General features: G+C 53.6%; 1 protein-coding gene across 1 annotated transcript in view; it reads right to left on the bottom strand.

The window, feature by feature from the left end:
* Positions 1–1,605: 1,605 nt before the first annotated feature.
* Positions 1,606–14,391, bottom strand: part of Gns (glucosamine (N-acetyl)-6-sulfatase) — a 38,151-nt gene continuing 25,365 nt past the window's right edge. Inside the window, exons 10-14 of the mRNA XM_028869603.2 lie at positions 13,763–13,864; positions 8,803–8,910; positions 8,037–8,147; positions 6,534–6,694; positions 1,606–3,840 (exon numbers count right to left, since the gene is read on the bottom strand). Coding sequence (XP_028725436.1) covers positions 3,762–3,840; positions 6,534–6,694; positions 8,037–8,147; positions 8,803–8,910; positions 13,763–13,864 — 561 coding nt within the window. The 3' untranslated portion in view covers positions 1,606–3,761. The remainder of the gene's footprint in view (positions 3,841–6,533; positions 6,695–8,036; positions 8,148–8,802; positions 8,911–13,762; positions 13,865–14,391) is intronic.

The raw sequence follows: 14,391 nt of genomic DNA on the forward strand, positions 1-14,391 counted from the left end.
AAGACCTCTGGAAGAGCAGTCGGTGCTCTTAACCTCTGAGCCATCTCTCCAGCCCCCAAGATTTTCATTTTTAATTAAGTGCATATGTGTGGGTTTGTGCACGTGTGTAGTACTGACAGAAGCCAGGTGTTGGATCTCCTGAGGCTTGAGTTACAGGTGGTTGTGAGCCACACGATGTGGGTGGCTGGGAACCAAACCTGGGTCCTCTTCAAGAGCAGCATAGGTCGTCAACCATCTCTCCAGCCCTGAAATGATCTTTCCCAGACAGCAACCTGTCAGGGTTTCAACATCTAACATCTCCTTGGTCTAGGAAGTAACCCACTGTGTCTGGGGCTGGTGATTTGTGGCCAGTTTGTTTTTCTAAGTTGGAACAGAGCCTCACACAGTTATTTACCGGGATTGGGTCTCACTCTGTAGCAGACGGTGCCTTGCCCCACCCAGTTCACTTGCCAATGGGGGCGATCCCAGGGCTTTGTATGAGGTAAGCATCTGACCACTGAGCTGTGGGTCCAGCTCTTGAGCTATTTTTTTAAGAAAATTTTTTTTCATTCTTTTTACACACCAAAGATCCCCCTCTTCCCTCCTTCTGCCCCCGCCAGCCTCCCCCTCCACAAGAAGGCAATCCAGTAGAGGCAAGTCCAAGCCCTTCCCCCTGCCTCAAGGCTGCATGAGGTGTCCCATCATAGGTAGTGGGCTCCAAAAAGCCCGCCCATGCACCAAGGGTGGATTCTGATCCTACCACCAGGGGGCCCCTTTTGGGTTATTTTTAATGCTTCAACAGGGTAGTTGCGGCAGAGACTATGTCTCCTGTAGGCCTAGAACATTCGGTATTTACCCCTATAAGAAAGTCTGTTGACTCCTGCAAGATGTGATTTTTCTTTTAGGGAAATGGATCCAACACCTGGGCTATCACAATGCATCTTCAAAGGTGAGTTTGTCTATTTACTTAAAAGCTGGCCAAGAAGCCGAACATGATTTATCGGGATGTTTTTTCTTTTAAGAATTATTTTACATGTATTTGTGTGCATGCCAGAGACTGTGGAGTTGAGAAGAATCATTTGGCCCCCTGGGCTGGAGGTACAGATGGCTGTTGGCTACCCCGTGGGTGCTGGGAACTCAACCTGGGGTCCTCTGCCACTGAGCTATCCAGGCCCCGGATGATTAGTAGGGACTGGTATGTGAGGGCTACATTCTAGGTAGATGAGGAAATGATCCATTTTTTCCTTTTTAAATATTTATTATGTATGCAGTGTTCTACCTGCATGTATCCCTGCAGGCCAGAAGAGGGCGCCAGATCTCATTACAGATGGTTGTGAGCTACCATGTGGTTGCTGGGAATTGAACTCAGGACCTCTGGAAGAGCAGTCAGTGCTCTTAACCTGTGCTCTTAACCAGTGCTTGAACCATCTCTTCAGCCCAGCAACGGTCCATTTTCACTGCTAGGTCGGTCAGTGATGATCTTTACACAGCAGCGGAAAAGGTTATCCGACCTGATACTTGTCAGCCCTGAATCTGGTCCCCAGCCCCAGGAAACCCCGGGAAGCAGCCACCTCCTCACGCCCTGTGAGGACTGCTACATGGGGACTCAAACAAAGGACACATTGCCACTAGAACAGAAATAAGTTTTAATCATTGAAAAGTGCAGCAGTGAACAGGGGCCTTGAAGGGCACTTTCTACGTGAATGAGATGACAGCCGGGGCGGAGGAACAGGTGATACTGAGAAGGGAATTCAGTCCATTCAGCAGAAGGAGCTGGTGAACTGAAGGACAGTAGTGTACCAGCGACCCCAGTGCTGTTCGGCTGGGGTACCCCCTGTGCTTTCTCTTGAGGAGTCTGGCCCACTGTCTTTCATTAAAAAAGAAAAAACGTTGTCTGCAGATACTTCTGGATGTTTCTCATAGGTTAAGGTGTAACTTCCACAGCTACCCCTACTATTTCGTACGAAACCCCTAGCACTGACAATTCCAAAGGTGTTGCGACGGTACCTTTTGTTAAGCCCAAAGACACTCCAAACGTGTACCCTACTTTGAAACGGTGTCTGAGGGGCAGTTCTGAAACAGGAATCTTAGAAGGCGAAGTCCCTGCATTCCATTTTGGTTTTACGGTTCTCTATTTTGAAAAGCACCGGCGGACACGGCCCCGGCCTTCAAAGGAGACGTCAAAATTCACATGAGTACAGATTCCAGGGCTCTTGCCGTGCGCCCCTTGTAGGTGGGAAGCCGTGCACGCTGCACTCTGTCAGGATAAAGTGAGGTCCACTCGGGGGTTGGCAGGAACGGCACCAGAACTGTCCCACCACCCGACTGTGTCCCCTGACTCTAAGGACAGCGAGGTAGAAACCCTCGTGGCAGCTGACCAGTCATTCTGGCTTTGCTTACTTCCAGGAGCCAGCCACAAAACTGAAGAATAGGACATCACAGTCCACGGCCTGGTAAAAAAAAGCTGGTTACTTTTTATTTGGGGACAGCTATGGCCAACTCTCACTAATAGAGACGGATGGTGTTTAGAATCCCGGGGGAGTGAATGGAGCCAGTACCCATATTCAATTCTGTAACTTAAAAAGGTTTTCCCTCCATTGCCAGATTCTCAGTATCACCGCAGTTGCTGGGGTCACGAGGTAAAGGAATCAACTCCATGGCTATTACCCCAACGTGGCCTCTGGCATCCCCAAGTGACTTCTAGCTGTGTGTTGCAGTGTTTAAAGCTGGACAGAGGCCGTGTAAAGCTTGGGTCAGTCACTGCCTAAGCCGAACAGGTTAACCCCAGCTCTCCCTCCCTTCTCTGCTGTCCTGGCAGCATGCGGTCCTTCCGGGAAATGTCAGAGTGGACTCGGTCTTTCGGTGATGGAGCAGGACGACGATGTCGTTCTGGGCAGCGAGGAACCCTGGGCCGGGGCTACCGACTGGAAACTCAAGAGCTTTCGTGAGGGGGAGGGAGGGGGATGAAGTTGCTGGTCCTTCACACCAACCGGCGGCTAACTGCAGCCAGTCACTGACTTCGACACTTGCCATCCCTCCCGACAGGCACTTCTGGGCAGCCCCCCTTCCACCTGCCTGCTCCCCCAGGAGCCCTGTCTGCTCTGGCCCTCCCCTCGGCAGGCCTCTCCCCAGTGCCTCGGAGCACTCACGGCGGTGGCTGGAGCCACTGAAGAGCCGATGGCTTCCAGAGCTCCCGGGGATTCACCTTGACCCCCCACAGCCTGCTGCTGCATCAGCACAGCCCAGGGGTCCAGCAGAATAGGACAGAGCTTGGGTGACAAGCTGCATGTTTAGCGCACCGTGATGGAAGTGAGAAACATCTGTTCTCCACATCTCCACAAACAGTTCTTTTCGGGGCTGCATGTGTTTTTGACAGTGAGAGGCTCAGTCTGAAATGCTAGACAGGACTTTTGATTTGGGGGCGAGCTACAGACCAAAAGGCCTTTTTCTTTCTGCCCCAAAGTATTGCCATTGACCTGAACAGTTTTACGGATTTAGACTTGACCATGTGGGAGATCATCGCACACTGCGCCCACCCAAGATGAAGGGACATGGGGAGGACAAAGACCTCAGGAGTGTTGGTTGTCATCTGAGGAAGAGACAGGGTCGGCCACTTCTGACACAGGGCTGGATTCACAGTACTGGAAGTCAGCTGACCGGGTGATTTTTCCAACAGGGCCCCAAACAGCCAGGCCAGAGCTCTTCCAGGCATGGGTTCCTACCACAACCATTTCATGAGAAAGGGGTGTGCGAGGATCCAGCTGCAGAGGCTGGGCACCGCACTACAGAGGGTGCTTCGAGAACCTTCTTGTTCTGACGCTGCCGTGACTGCTGAACATGAGACGCAGGTCAAACCTGTACCTGAGGGAAGGGGGAGAAGGATGTCACGTGAACTCTAGCCAGCCATGGAGACTTCTCGGCCTACTCTCCAGTGGGCAGGAGGGCCGACAACCAGAAGGAGCTGGTTGGAGGAGACCAGAATATAACCGTGGTTTCTGAGGGTGAGGATATTTCCACACAGGCTGGGAGCTGAGAACATGTTAATGGTAAAAAGCAGGAGGTTCTTTAAAAAAAAAAAAATTACTACACAGCCCTGGCTGGCCTGGAAATATCTACACAGACCAGGCTGCCCTCAAACTCCCAGATCTGCTGCCTCGGGCCCCAGTGCTGGGATTAAAGGCAGGTGGGTTAAGGGACAGTCCTCAGGTCCACGGACCTCAGATGGGCGCCTGAACCCGGCTTACGAATTTAGACAACTCCAAATGTCTCTGGTCATCCAACAGAAAGGCCTTCACGTAAAATGTAGGGACCCCTCCAAGTGAACCCTCAGTGGGAACAGTACTATATAAAGACTACAGACTGGCTTTCCACGTGCTGACCGGAAGGAAACACACTGCATGGACTTCACACTTGCTCCTGCGTGTGGGTCAGCAGCTGCAGCAACACTTTGTAAAGAGCCAGAGGACAGGAAGAGGCACAACTGGACCATCCGGCCACGGCAGTGACAGGAACGTGTGTGGCTGGGTGCCAACGGCTGTCCCTACAGGATCTAGTCTGGTGACCTACTGCAGAGGACTCCGAAGACCAAATGTTTGGTAGAAAAGAAAAACCTGGATGATAAGTTAGAAACAAACTCGGCCGGTGTTTACACAGCGCAGGTCAACAAGAGCACACAAAGCCAGCGTCTTCCGCATTAAATAAGCATCGGGGTGAATTATAAAGGCTGTTTCGGGTTAAACAGTGCTAGGGAAACAGGACCATGACGAACCCGTGCTTCAGAGGTGACCCCTGGGCAAAAAACTTCCTGACGTGAAATGTGCGTGTTGGGGCTGGGGGCTCTCTGGAAAGCAGACCTGATCCAGATGCCCGGAAAAAGCCAGCCCCTGCAGCCACCCTGCTCTGGCTGGCCAGACGCTGTGCTGTGGGAGGTCTGTGTTCCGGGAGCAGAGTCACCAGGGTGGTTGGCCACACGTCCTAATCCTGGAGATTCCTCCCATGTCCTTTTGAGGGTTTAGTTAGACTCTGGCTTTCAATTCCCAGAGTCAGCCCGAGACTGTATGGTTCAAAGTATTAAGTCAGTGGGATGGCTGGAACACGAGAGCAAAGGCAGCTTTGGAGACTGACCTGTTTCAGAGAGGGTGAGTGCTGCCCAGGGAAAACGGCTGCCCAGCCTCACCACACTCACACTTGCTTAAGCTGGATAAAATGACGAACACTGTCTGCCCATACAGTTGCCCAGCTATTTCCTTTCTTTTTTTTTTTTTTTTTTTTAGCAAGGGATGGTGGTGTGCCTTTAATCCCAGCAGCACCCGGGAAGGCAGAAGCAGCCTGGTCGACATCCCAACTTCTAAGACAATCAGAGAGACCTCTCTGAAAACAAAACAAAAAACTTCAAGCTGGGACTGGAGCCAAGGGGTCCTGTGAGAATGTAGGTGAGCGCCCTGCTGTGAGTATGGCAGTCTGGAGTCTGTGTTCCTGGCTGTGTGTACCTTTTCCTCTACTGATTCATCTTTCCTTCATCTCTCATTTGGAGAACAGATCAATCCACTGTGAAGAAGGCTAAGCTATACCTGACCGTGAGTCAACTGGACACCTCGCCTTCCTCACCCCCACATCGCTTTGAGAGCTGAAATCATCTTTTCCCAGTGACATGCTGATTTCATCTTCCTAATTTCCAAGCATAAAATAGCGGCATGCTTCTTGCTGGTGCAGCATGAATGCACGGGCAGTGCAGCCAGTGTCCTGCAGGCCCCGTACTGTGTAAGCAGTTCAGAGTGCGAGGCACACGTGGCCTCGCAGGTGGGAAGGGCCATTCACACTCAGCACTGCAGTGGGGTTCTTTCTGTTTACCGTCTGAGTTCCATATGTTTTCGTCCGTGCTTATACTCTGGATTTCTAGGAATGAAGCGGTATGCTCTTGGAAGTGTTAGGACCAGGGCAGCACCAGGCCAGAGCTGACCAGGGTGACCAAGGAGAACTCTGGGGACAGGAGAGCAGGGCTGCGCTTGCGGACTCAGCAGCCACTGGCAGAGAGCCAAGTGCCAAGCGGTTTACTTTCCCAGCATGACACGCTGACACAGCAAGAACACAGCATTCCCTTGAAAAGCAGCAGAACACACAGCTCCAGGAGGCAGCAGCCAAGGCCTCCCCCTCCAGAACACACGGCTCCAGGAGGCAGCAGCCAAGGCCTCCCTCTCCAGAACACATGGCTCCAGGAGGCAGCCAGGGCCTCCCCCTCCAGAACACACGGCTCCAGGAGGCAGCAGCCAAGGCCTCCCTCTCCAGAACACATGGCTCCAGGAGGCAGCCAGGGCCTCCCCCTCCAGAACACACGGCTCCAGGAGGCAGCAGCCAAGGCCTCCCCCTCCAGAACACACAGCTCCAGGAGGCAGGAGCCAAGGCCTCCCCCTCCAGAACACACGCTCCAGGCAGCAGCCAAGGCCTCCCTCTCCAGAACACACGGCTCCAGGAGGCAGCAGACCATGGTCTCCCTCTTTTCCAGAAGAGCGTGACCTCTAGAGACGGCAGCAGAGTCACTGAAGACGGACACTTACCCGGGGTCAAAGACTCCTGGCGTGCGGCAGGTTGGCCCCGAACAGGACTGGAGCATCATCAGGCGGTAATTCATCTTTCCCAAAAGCTCGGGGTCTATACTTTTAGCAATGTTGGTGATCTGGTCTGGATCTGCAGTTATATTATAGACTTCTACGAACACCTAGAGGCAGAGGAGGATGGAGGAAAGGAAAAGAGCAGAGGTTATGCTGAGAAGATACTCCTAAGGCAATTATTTCTGAATGGAAAGGGAAGACACAGTCGAGAAACCAAGGCCCATTCATCACGTGGTCTAAGGCGTCACACACTGTCTGTGTCGGGGTTCACCTGCACTGCACATAGAGCCCCATGCTGAGCTGGGGTCACCGTCCACTACTGTCTTCAGGAGTAACTTATGACCCTCTAGAGGGTGACCAGGAGCGAGCCCTCGATGGCTCTCGATGGCCCTCCATGGCCCAGCCTCAGTACCAAATGGCACTGCAGCTCGTAAGTGGGGAGAAGCCGTCTGTGCCTCAGATCGGGGATTCAGTGAGGACGGGGGCGAGGTCGGCTCTGACTCGGGCCGGGAACCTCTTCCTCTCTTAGAGAGTGGCTTGGGGTAGTTCCTGCCTGGCCTCAGTCCTTCCTCTCATCCGCACACTGTTTTCCAAACGGAGTCCAACGGAAGGAAGCCAGGACGTGGGAGTCAAGTGCTGCCCCTGACGGCTTCAAACCGCTGCCCTCAGAGCACCCCTCAGCAGCGCTATCACACAGACAGACGGACAGACGGACGGACGGACAGACAGACGCACGCGGGCAAGGGCAGCTCGGCTGCAGCGAAGCTCCTTCCTCCTCCATGCGCTGCTGAGCTGTAAGGAGGGGAAGAGTCCACTTCGGAAGAACACAGGGGAGCGCTGACTTCAGACGAGGGCCGGACAGGGCCGGTGAGCGCACGCTGAGCACCCGCGTGTGGCTTCAAGGCCCTGGTGTCCCCCACAATTACCAGTGTGGCCCGGCCCCCCTTCTCCCCAGGATGGCCCTTCCCGCCAGTCTCTCCGCTCCCATAGCAGACAGCAGCGGCTTGTGTTGTGTGAGCAAAGGGAGCTTCTGGGCAAGTCAGAGGCTGGCCAGCCTGTCGGGATGCCGAGGTGCCTCAGTTTACAACCCGGGAAGCCCCCAGAGCAGGCACGTGCCATTCCGCAAGTCAACTGCGCGTTTCAAGTGTGTGGGGTGTGGAGGTGGTGAGCAGAGAAGACTCCGGGGAGAAATGTCAGTCAGAGAACGAAGAGTCTCCCGTGAAGTGTGCGAGACGTCAGGGAAGTGTAGAGAAGACAGACAGACAGACAGACAGACAGACACACAGACAGACACACACACACACACACACACACACACACACACACACACACACACGCACACACGCCGGGTAGTGCTCTAGAATCGACCTTGCGCCACCAAGGCCAAGCAACCGAACACCAGCAACAGACGCAGTGGGGTGGGGGGTGACCAGGCCCGAGCCCCCTTACCTCCTGGTCATCGAACTCGCAGTACTGTAGGTTCCAGAGGGACGAGAGCGTCCGCACACAGGCGTAGGTATTGTTGTAAGCATCCTCACACACGCAGTCGGGGAAACATTGCTGGGGGAAGATTTTACAAGTTAAATGAGGACGGACGGCTCTGCCATACTAACAAAAGGCTGGCTGAAGCCAGTCACGGGGAGGGGGGGGCAGGTGTCAAGTGAGACTCTGAAGGGCGGTCTGGAGCTGCCATCCTGGGGCAAGAAGGAAAACACAGGGAGGGCCCCAAGAGCTCAGCACCAGGAAGGACCACACTCCCAAGTTTTCCCAGACTCTGCTAGCCCACAGCTGGTTGTGTTCTGTCTTTACACAGGCATTTTAGAAAACCAACAAAACCAAACCACCCCAGGGGCTCCCTATGTAGTCCCTGCTGGCCTGGAACTCAGAGATCCATTGTCTCTGCCTTCCAGACCTAGGATGAAAGTCTGTGCCCCCACACTGGGCTGGGTCCTTTACTCAGAACACTTCAGTGTCTGGAGAACCGATGCGCCATGTCCCAGAGCCAGGTCAATGTGGCTGTCACCATCTGAGTGACCTGCCTGGTACCAGACTGGAGAGAGGGTAAGGGGTGTGTGTGTGTGTGTGTGTGTGTGTGTGTGTGTGTGTGTGTGTGCGCGCACGCGCGCGTGCGGGGCGAGCCTGAAGCCGGCAGCACCACTCGGGAGCCTGGAGCAGCTATCCGGCACCTGCCTCAGGGGAGAAAGCTGCTACTCACAGACACTCCGGGACTCAGGGAAGGACAGGTCGGGTCAGTGACGTTCCGGCCTTCTCCTTGATATTCCACCAGGACGTCTGACCTCCAGGTCACGTTACTGGCCCCTTTCTAGAAAAAGAGCAGAGGTGGGTTCTGTGAGGCGCGGACGGAAGGTGAGGATCAGTGCTCACTCTGCGCATGCATATGAGAGCCACTGCTGTCATTTCTGGGCTTTCGTCTTCAAAGTGAAGGCCAGATGCTTAGAATGTCTTATATCCCTTCACAGGGCCGTATGTGAAGCGTGCCGGCGGGAAGGAAGCGGCTCCTGAACAAGAATGGACGGTGGTGCATGGATCTAGTCAAGGTCAGTGCCAACAGCGCCTAGCTGAGAGAGACACATGGGCGGTGCAGGGTGTACACCCTGAAAGCACAACCCACACGGCACGTTTCCTGCGCTGCACGTTGGCTGTGCCGAGAGAGAGGCGGCGGCATTGGAACCGCAAACACTTGAGCCACGCAGGTGAACGCTGGGAAAAGGAAGTCCGAGAACAGGAGCAAGTTTGAGATCAAAAGCGGATGAATCGGGATCGCAGAGAACATGGATCCAGGTGGGTCACGAACCCCAGCTTCCAAGAGGAGGAAGCAGGAACAGGGGAGGGTAGACAGCCAGGGCCTGAATGCCCGGAGGCCCCAAGCAGCGGGCAGGCCGGGCCCAGGGGACAAGTCTCCAGCATCAGCTACTCGGGAGGCTGAGGCACGAGGGATGACTGAGCCCTGATCACTGGGCAACAGAGAGACCCGTCTCGGAAGAGTAACAGGCAGGAGATGGTTCTGAGGAGGAAGGGACAGAGCAAGGCTGCGCTTCAGAGGTCAGCCACGAACGGGATCTAGAGATGAACAGGAAAGGGCCGAAGGCTGACGTTAGGGTCCCTTTGACCTGGCCAACCTAATGTCTTCCTCAACAGCTGGATGGCAGCTTGCTTGACACCATCTCAAGCCCGCGGAATATTGTTCCTGGTGCTAGTGACCGAGGCTGGGTCTCACACACTCTAGGTAAGCAGCAGAGAGGACATTCCTATCTAGGAAACTGTGAGCAGGACACAAGGGTCCTTCTGATCTGGCCTGCCTTGAGCCTTTTCCTGTTCATCTCTAGATCCCATCGTTGGTTGGTGTGGTTCTATCACCAGCATCGATCATAAATGCAAACCCCCAGCTTTCAATCCAGGTGGAGAGCCCGCGGGCATGCCCAGTGTCAGTCTGAGAACCATGCCTCTCAAGAACACCCGAGCTGGAAGACCTAGTGGGGGATGGGTGTTAGCTTACACAGGCCGTGAATGCCAAGGAAGGAGAGTCAGCAGTGGGGATTATTAACTCATGGCTACACACTAAAACTTGAACAAAACTCTGCCGGTTCAGGCTTCAGATTCCGAGTCACTGGAGACCGCAGAAGAGCCACCTCGTCCTTGCTCACACTGCTAGAGTTGGGGAGAGCTGCAAGTCATGCGTGGGTAGACCTCAGAGTCCCACACTCGGGGATCAAGTGTCCAGAGGAGGAAGAGTACCTGCGGAGACTTGAAGGAACCTGAAAAATTGCCCATGCCAATTAAATCAGCATCTCTCAGGGGAGGGGGACCCGGCACTATAGTATCTCGTTTCCCTAAGTGATTATAACGGGGACCAAGATGATACTCAGGGTTTGAATTAACATCCCATTAGACATTCCTGGGGTGCTCGAGGCAGCTAGTATTCAGCTGGGGAGTCATGCCCTAGGCTGCGCAGACTAGGGAACAAGAAGAAAAGATGTTGGCTTATGCCACCTTTGTGCAGACCTTCAGAAAAGAGCAGAGAAACTCCCCAGACGTCCCTGTCCGTGTGCAGAGATTCCCAGGAAACATGAAGAGGCAGCAGCCAACATCTGGGAAAGAAGTTTACATGTGATGAAATGCAGAGGCGGATGAAGGATTATACACCAGCCAGGAGGCAAGAGAAAGTCCCTAATGCGTCCCCAAAGACTGTCATCTGGATTCCTCTCCGTTCAAACTCCTACTGCGGTGACTCTGTGACCCCTGATATCTCTACTGGAGGCGTGGACGTGAAGTCACTTAAGCGACTGAGAGAAGCCGCTGTATGCCATCAAGGTGGCAAAGCTGGAGACAGACGAGTAGGCAAGTTGGATGGTGCAAGGTCTCGGGACCTGTCAGTCTCTTGGTGCTGGAGTCAGGGGTGGGCTGCCATGTCCACCCAGCATCTATGGCAGAGGTGGGCTGCCATGTCCACCCAGCATCTATGGCAATGAAAAAAATGCCATTTTTTTTTCCTGAAAAAGGCCTATGTGTATATATTTATGTTCTACACCTACATGATCTGTGACATCTACTCATCTCAGGGTGAGTGGGACTCTACTCCAATTGGCCTTCATTCTCAAAGCCAGGGCTGGCTTAGATCTGGTCCTGAGGCTGTGGTGTGTGAGCTGCTGGTCTGCCCACAGGACGAAGCCAATGCAATCAAGGAACTAATGACTCTGCATCGTACTTTAGTTCACTTAAAAAGCCACATGTGACCATCTAACTGGCCTAATATGTGTTTCTTAATAACAACCTCAAAAAACAGAGCTAACAGGGCACGAAGTGTGAGGTGGCGCTTTCAGAACCGTGCCGAGTGAGGTCCCTTCTGTACAGCCCAGCGCCTTTTAGCCTGGCCCTGACTCACGTGAAGTTAAAAAGATACCAGGCATTCCCAGCCCAAAGCCAATTCTCACATTTCTATGGAGCACAGAATGTGGAGAGAGGGAGACCCACAGAGATAGACTTGGTTACCACTCTGGAGGCAAAGACGTACAGCAAGCAAGGACCAGTGGGCCAGAGGGACACCTGGGTATCTACAGAGAAAAAATACGATTCCTGGCCAAAACCACAGGAAAATCTTCCCAGACACACAAGAGACAGAACTGTGAAACTCATGGAAGAAAATCAAGGAAGAGATCTCGAACTTGGAATGTCGAAGCATTTTCATAAATACACGAATAAAAACACGAAGAGGGCTGGGGAGGCGTCTCGGTGGGGAGAGGACGCACCACACACGCCTGACAGCCTGAGTTCAGACCCCCAGAGCAGGCAGAGAAGCACAAGCATCTACAGCCCCGCACTTCTCTATGGGAAGATGGGAGCTGGAGACAGGCGGCCATCCTAAAGCTCGTGGGCCAGCCAGCCTGGCTTCCCCAGCAGCACCAAGACCTTCTCAAACAAGGAAAAGGTGGGGACCAGCCCCTGAAGACTGACCTCGGCATTCACGTCTACACCCACGGATGTATGCTCATGCTTTTTCCTACCGTGTGGCAGAGGAAAGAGGAGCCGCAGGCAGAGCAGCATGGGCGGCCACAGATGCTTCACAGGGGAGAAGACAGAGCAGAGTCTCTCACCCACAGTGCAACTGAAAGTGAGTGGAGGCTCTGGATAGACGACGCGTCAACAATGATGTGTTCACCAGTACGCACACGGCAAGGAGCCTATCGTGACAACAGAACCGCTGAGGAGGACCACAGGGAGACGCCTCCACACCTGCTATGATAACACAACAAAAATGATCAAGTGTTGAAGGTGTGGGAAAATGCAAACCCTTGCACAAGGCTGATGGAAATACACAACACGGTCAACAGTCCGGTGGTCTTTGAAAAGGTAGACTTATAGTCACCACATGGACACTGAGCACACAGAGAACTGAAAACGTGTGTCCACAGAGACTCACGTAAATGTTCATAACGGGGTTAGTCAAGATTGCCCCAAAGCAACAAGGGCCTGCACACCCGTGTGGTGAACACACAGAGTGCCAAGTCTCCTTGAAGGCGAGGGAAGAGTGGTACTCGGCACGCTGGAAGGAATGAAGGACGGATACAGGCTGCAATGTGGAGGATTCCAGAGACATGCTGAGTGAAAGCAGCCAGGAGAGAAGGGAGGGACAGTGTGTCTGGGAGTGCGAGGGCGGTGGTGCGACCATGAGAGAGCCAGAGCAGCACAGACACTACCCGGGAGGAGACGCACAACTGGGTGTGATGTAGCCAGGTGATGGAGCATCAGGTAGCCGAGAACAGTATGGATCCATCTTGCAAACACTGAATTTTAAAAAACCCCAGACAGATCCACTGAAGAATTGTGTGTGTGTGTGTGTGTGTGTGTGTGTGTGTGTGTGTGTGTGCGCGCGCGCGCGCGCGCGCGCGCGCACTTAAAGCTCAAAGCAAGACTTAAGGTAACACAGCTAACTAGCACGGGGACCACAAGGAGCAGCGGCATCAGTGTGGGTAACACTGATCTCTCCTCCTCTTTCTCCTTCCTCCTCCGCCCACCCCCCTTTCAGAAAGAACCCAAGGCCTTTGTACACTACGTAAACGCTCTGCTATGAGCCGCGGCCGCAGCCTGCTGATAGTGCAATCTTTCTAACTGCACTCAGGTCAGTATTTGCCCGCACCTCGTGAACAGTGTGCAAGCACGTTTCCACACTCAGACTTGTGTAACACTGGGCGTTCATCTTCAGTCCCTGCCACTCTGCAGGCGACACAGGCCTCCTTCACTTCAGCATCTCTTTGACGACGCTGAGTGACCCTTCCACACTGACCTGGGCCGTTCCCCCGTCCTCCACAGGTGGTCACTCACTACTCTCTGGCTTATTTCTACTGGGATGTCAACCTCTCTCTCTCTAAGACCTCCCATGCCTTCAACTGTCCTCTTGTCTGTAAGTTGCAAATGTTGTTTTCAACCCGTCGGTCACCTTAGGTTTGTTCTGGGAGGTGAGGGGAAAGAGAATACAGAAGGCCGGAGGTGACAAGTGGCCCAGTCAGTCCTCTCCTTTAGGAAACTCCTGTCTACCACAAGGCAAGAGACAAATCCCCTCCCTTTGCCCACCAGACTTGCTAACTTTAACTTTTCTTTGTCTACCTGGGGTTTATTTCTGAGTTCTGGCCCTGGTTCTTTGTGGGCTTTATACTCACCAGAATGGGCAGTAAGGACACCCCATCCATCTGTGTCTTATTCAGGTCATAGCCAGCGAGGTCCAGGATGGTGGGGCCCAGGTCAATATTGGAGACCAGCATCTGTACGAGTGAGGAGAAGAGTCTGGAGCACAACTGATCTCGTCTTCCTCTGCCAGCTCGGAGACCCTGAACAACCAACCCACCAGAAACCAACAGCACCATCGCTTGCCGATAACCCGCTCTCTCCTCCCGGCTCCAGACACTCAACTGCAGCTGAAGACACGGGCTTGTCATGCGGACATTACACACGCACGCACGCATCTGACCACAGGGTCACTATCAGACCATCTGAAAAAACGTCTGCGATTTCTCCGTCATGACCCGTGGGAGCACTGCTGACCACTGCTGCAAACCAATTATTTTCCAACCTGACGTTCACCTTCCTTCACTAGATTTGACTTCACACGCATTCCTAACATTCTTAAAGATTTATATATTCTTATTTTATGGGTATGAGTGTTTTGCCTGCATAGATATAAATACATCCACACAGGCCAGAAGAGGGTGTCAGACCCCCTGGAACTGGAGTTACAGATGGTTATGAGCCACCGGTGTGGGGTGTGGGTGCTGGGAACTGAACCCGGGTC

This window comes from Peromyscus leucopus, chromosome 18, assembly GCF_004664715.2.
Source record: "Peromyscus leucopus breed LL Stock chromosome 18, UCI_PerLeu_2.1, whole genome shotgun sequence".
NCBI classification, from domain to species: Eukaryota; Metazoa; Chordata; class Mammalia; order Rodentia; family Cricetidae; genus Peromyscus; species Peromyscus leucopus.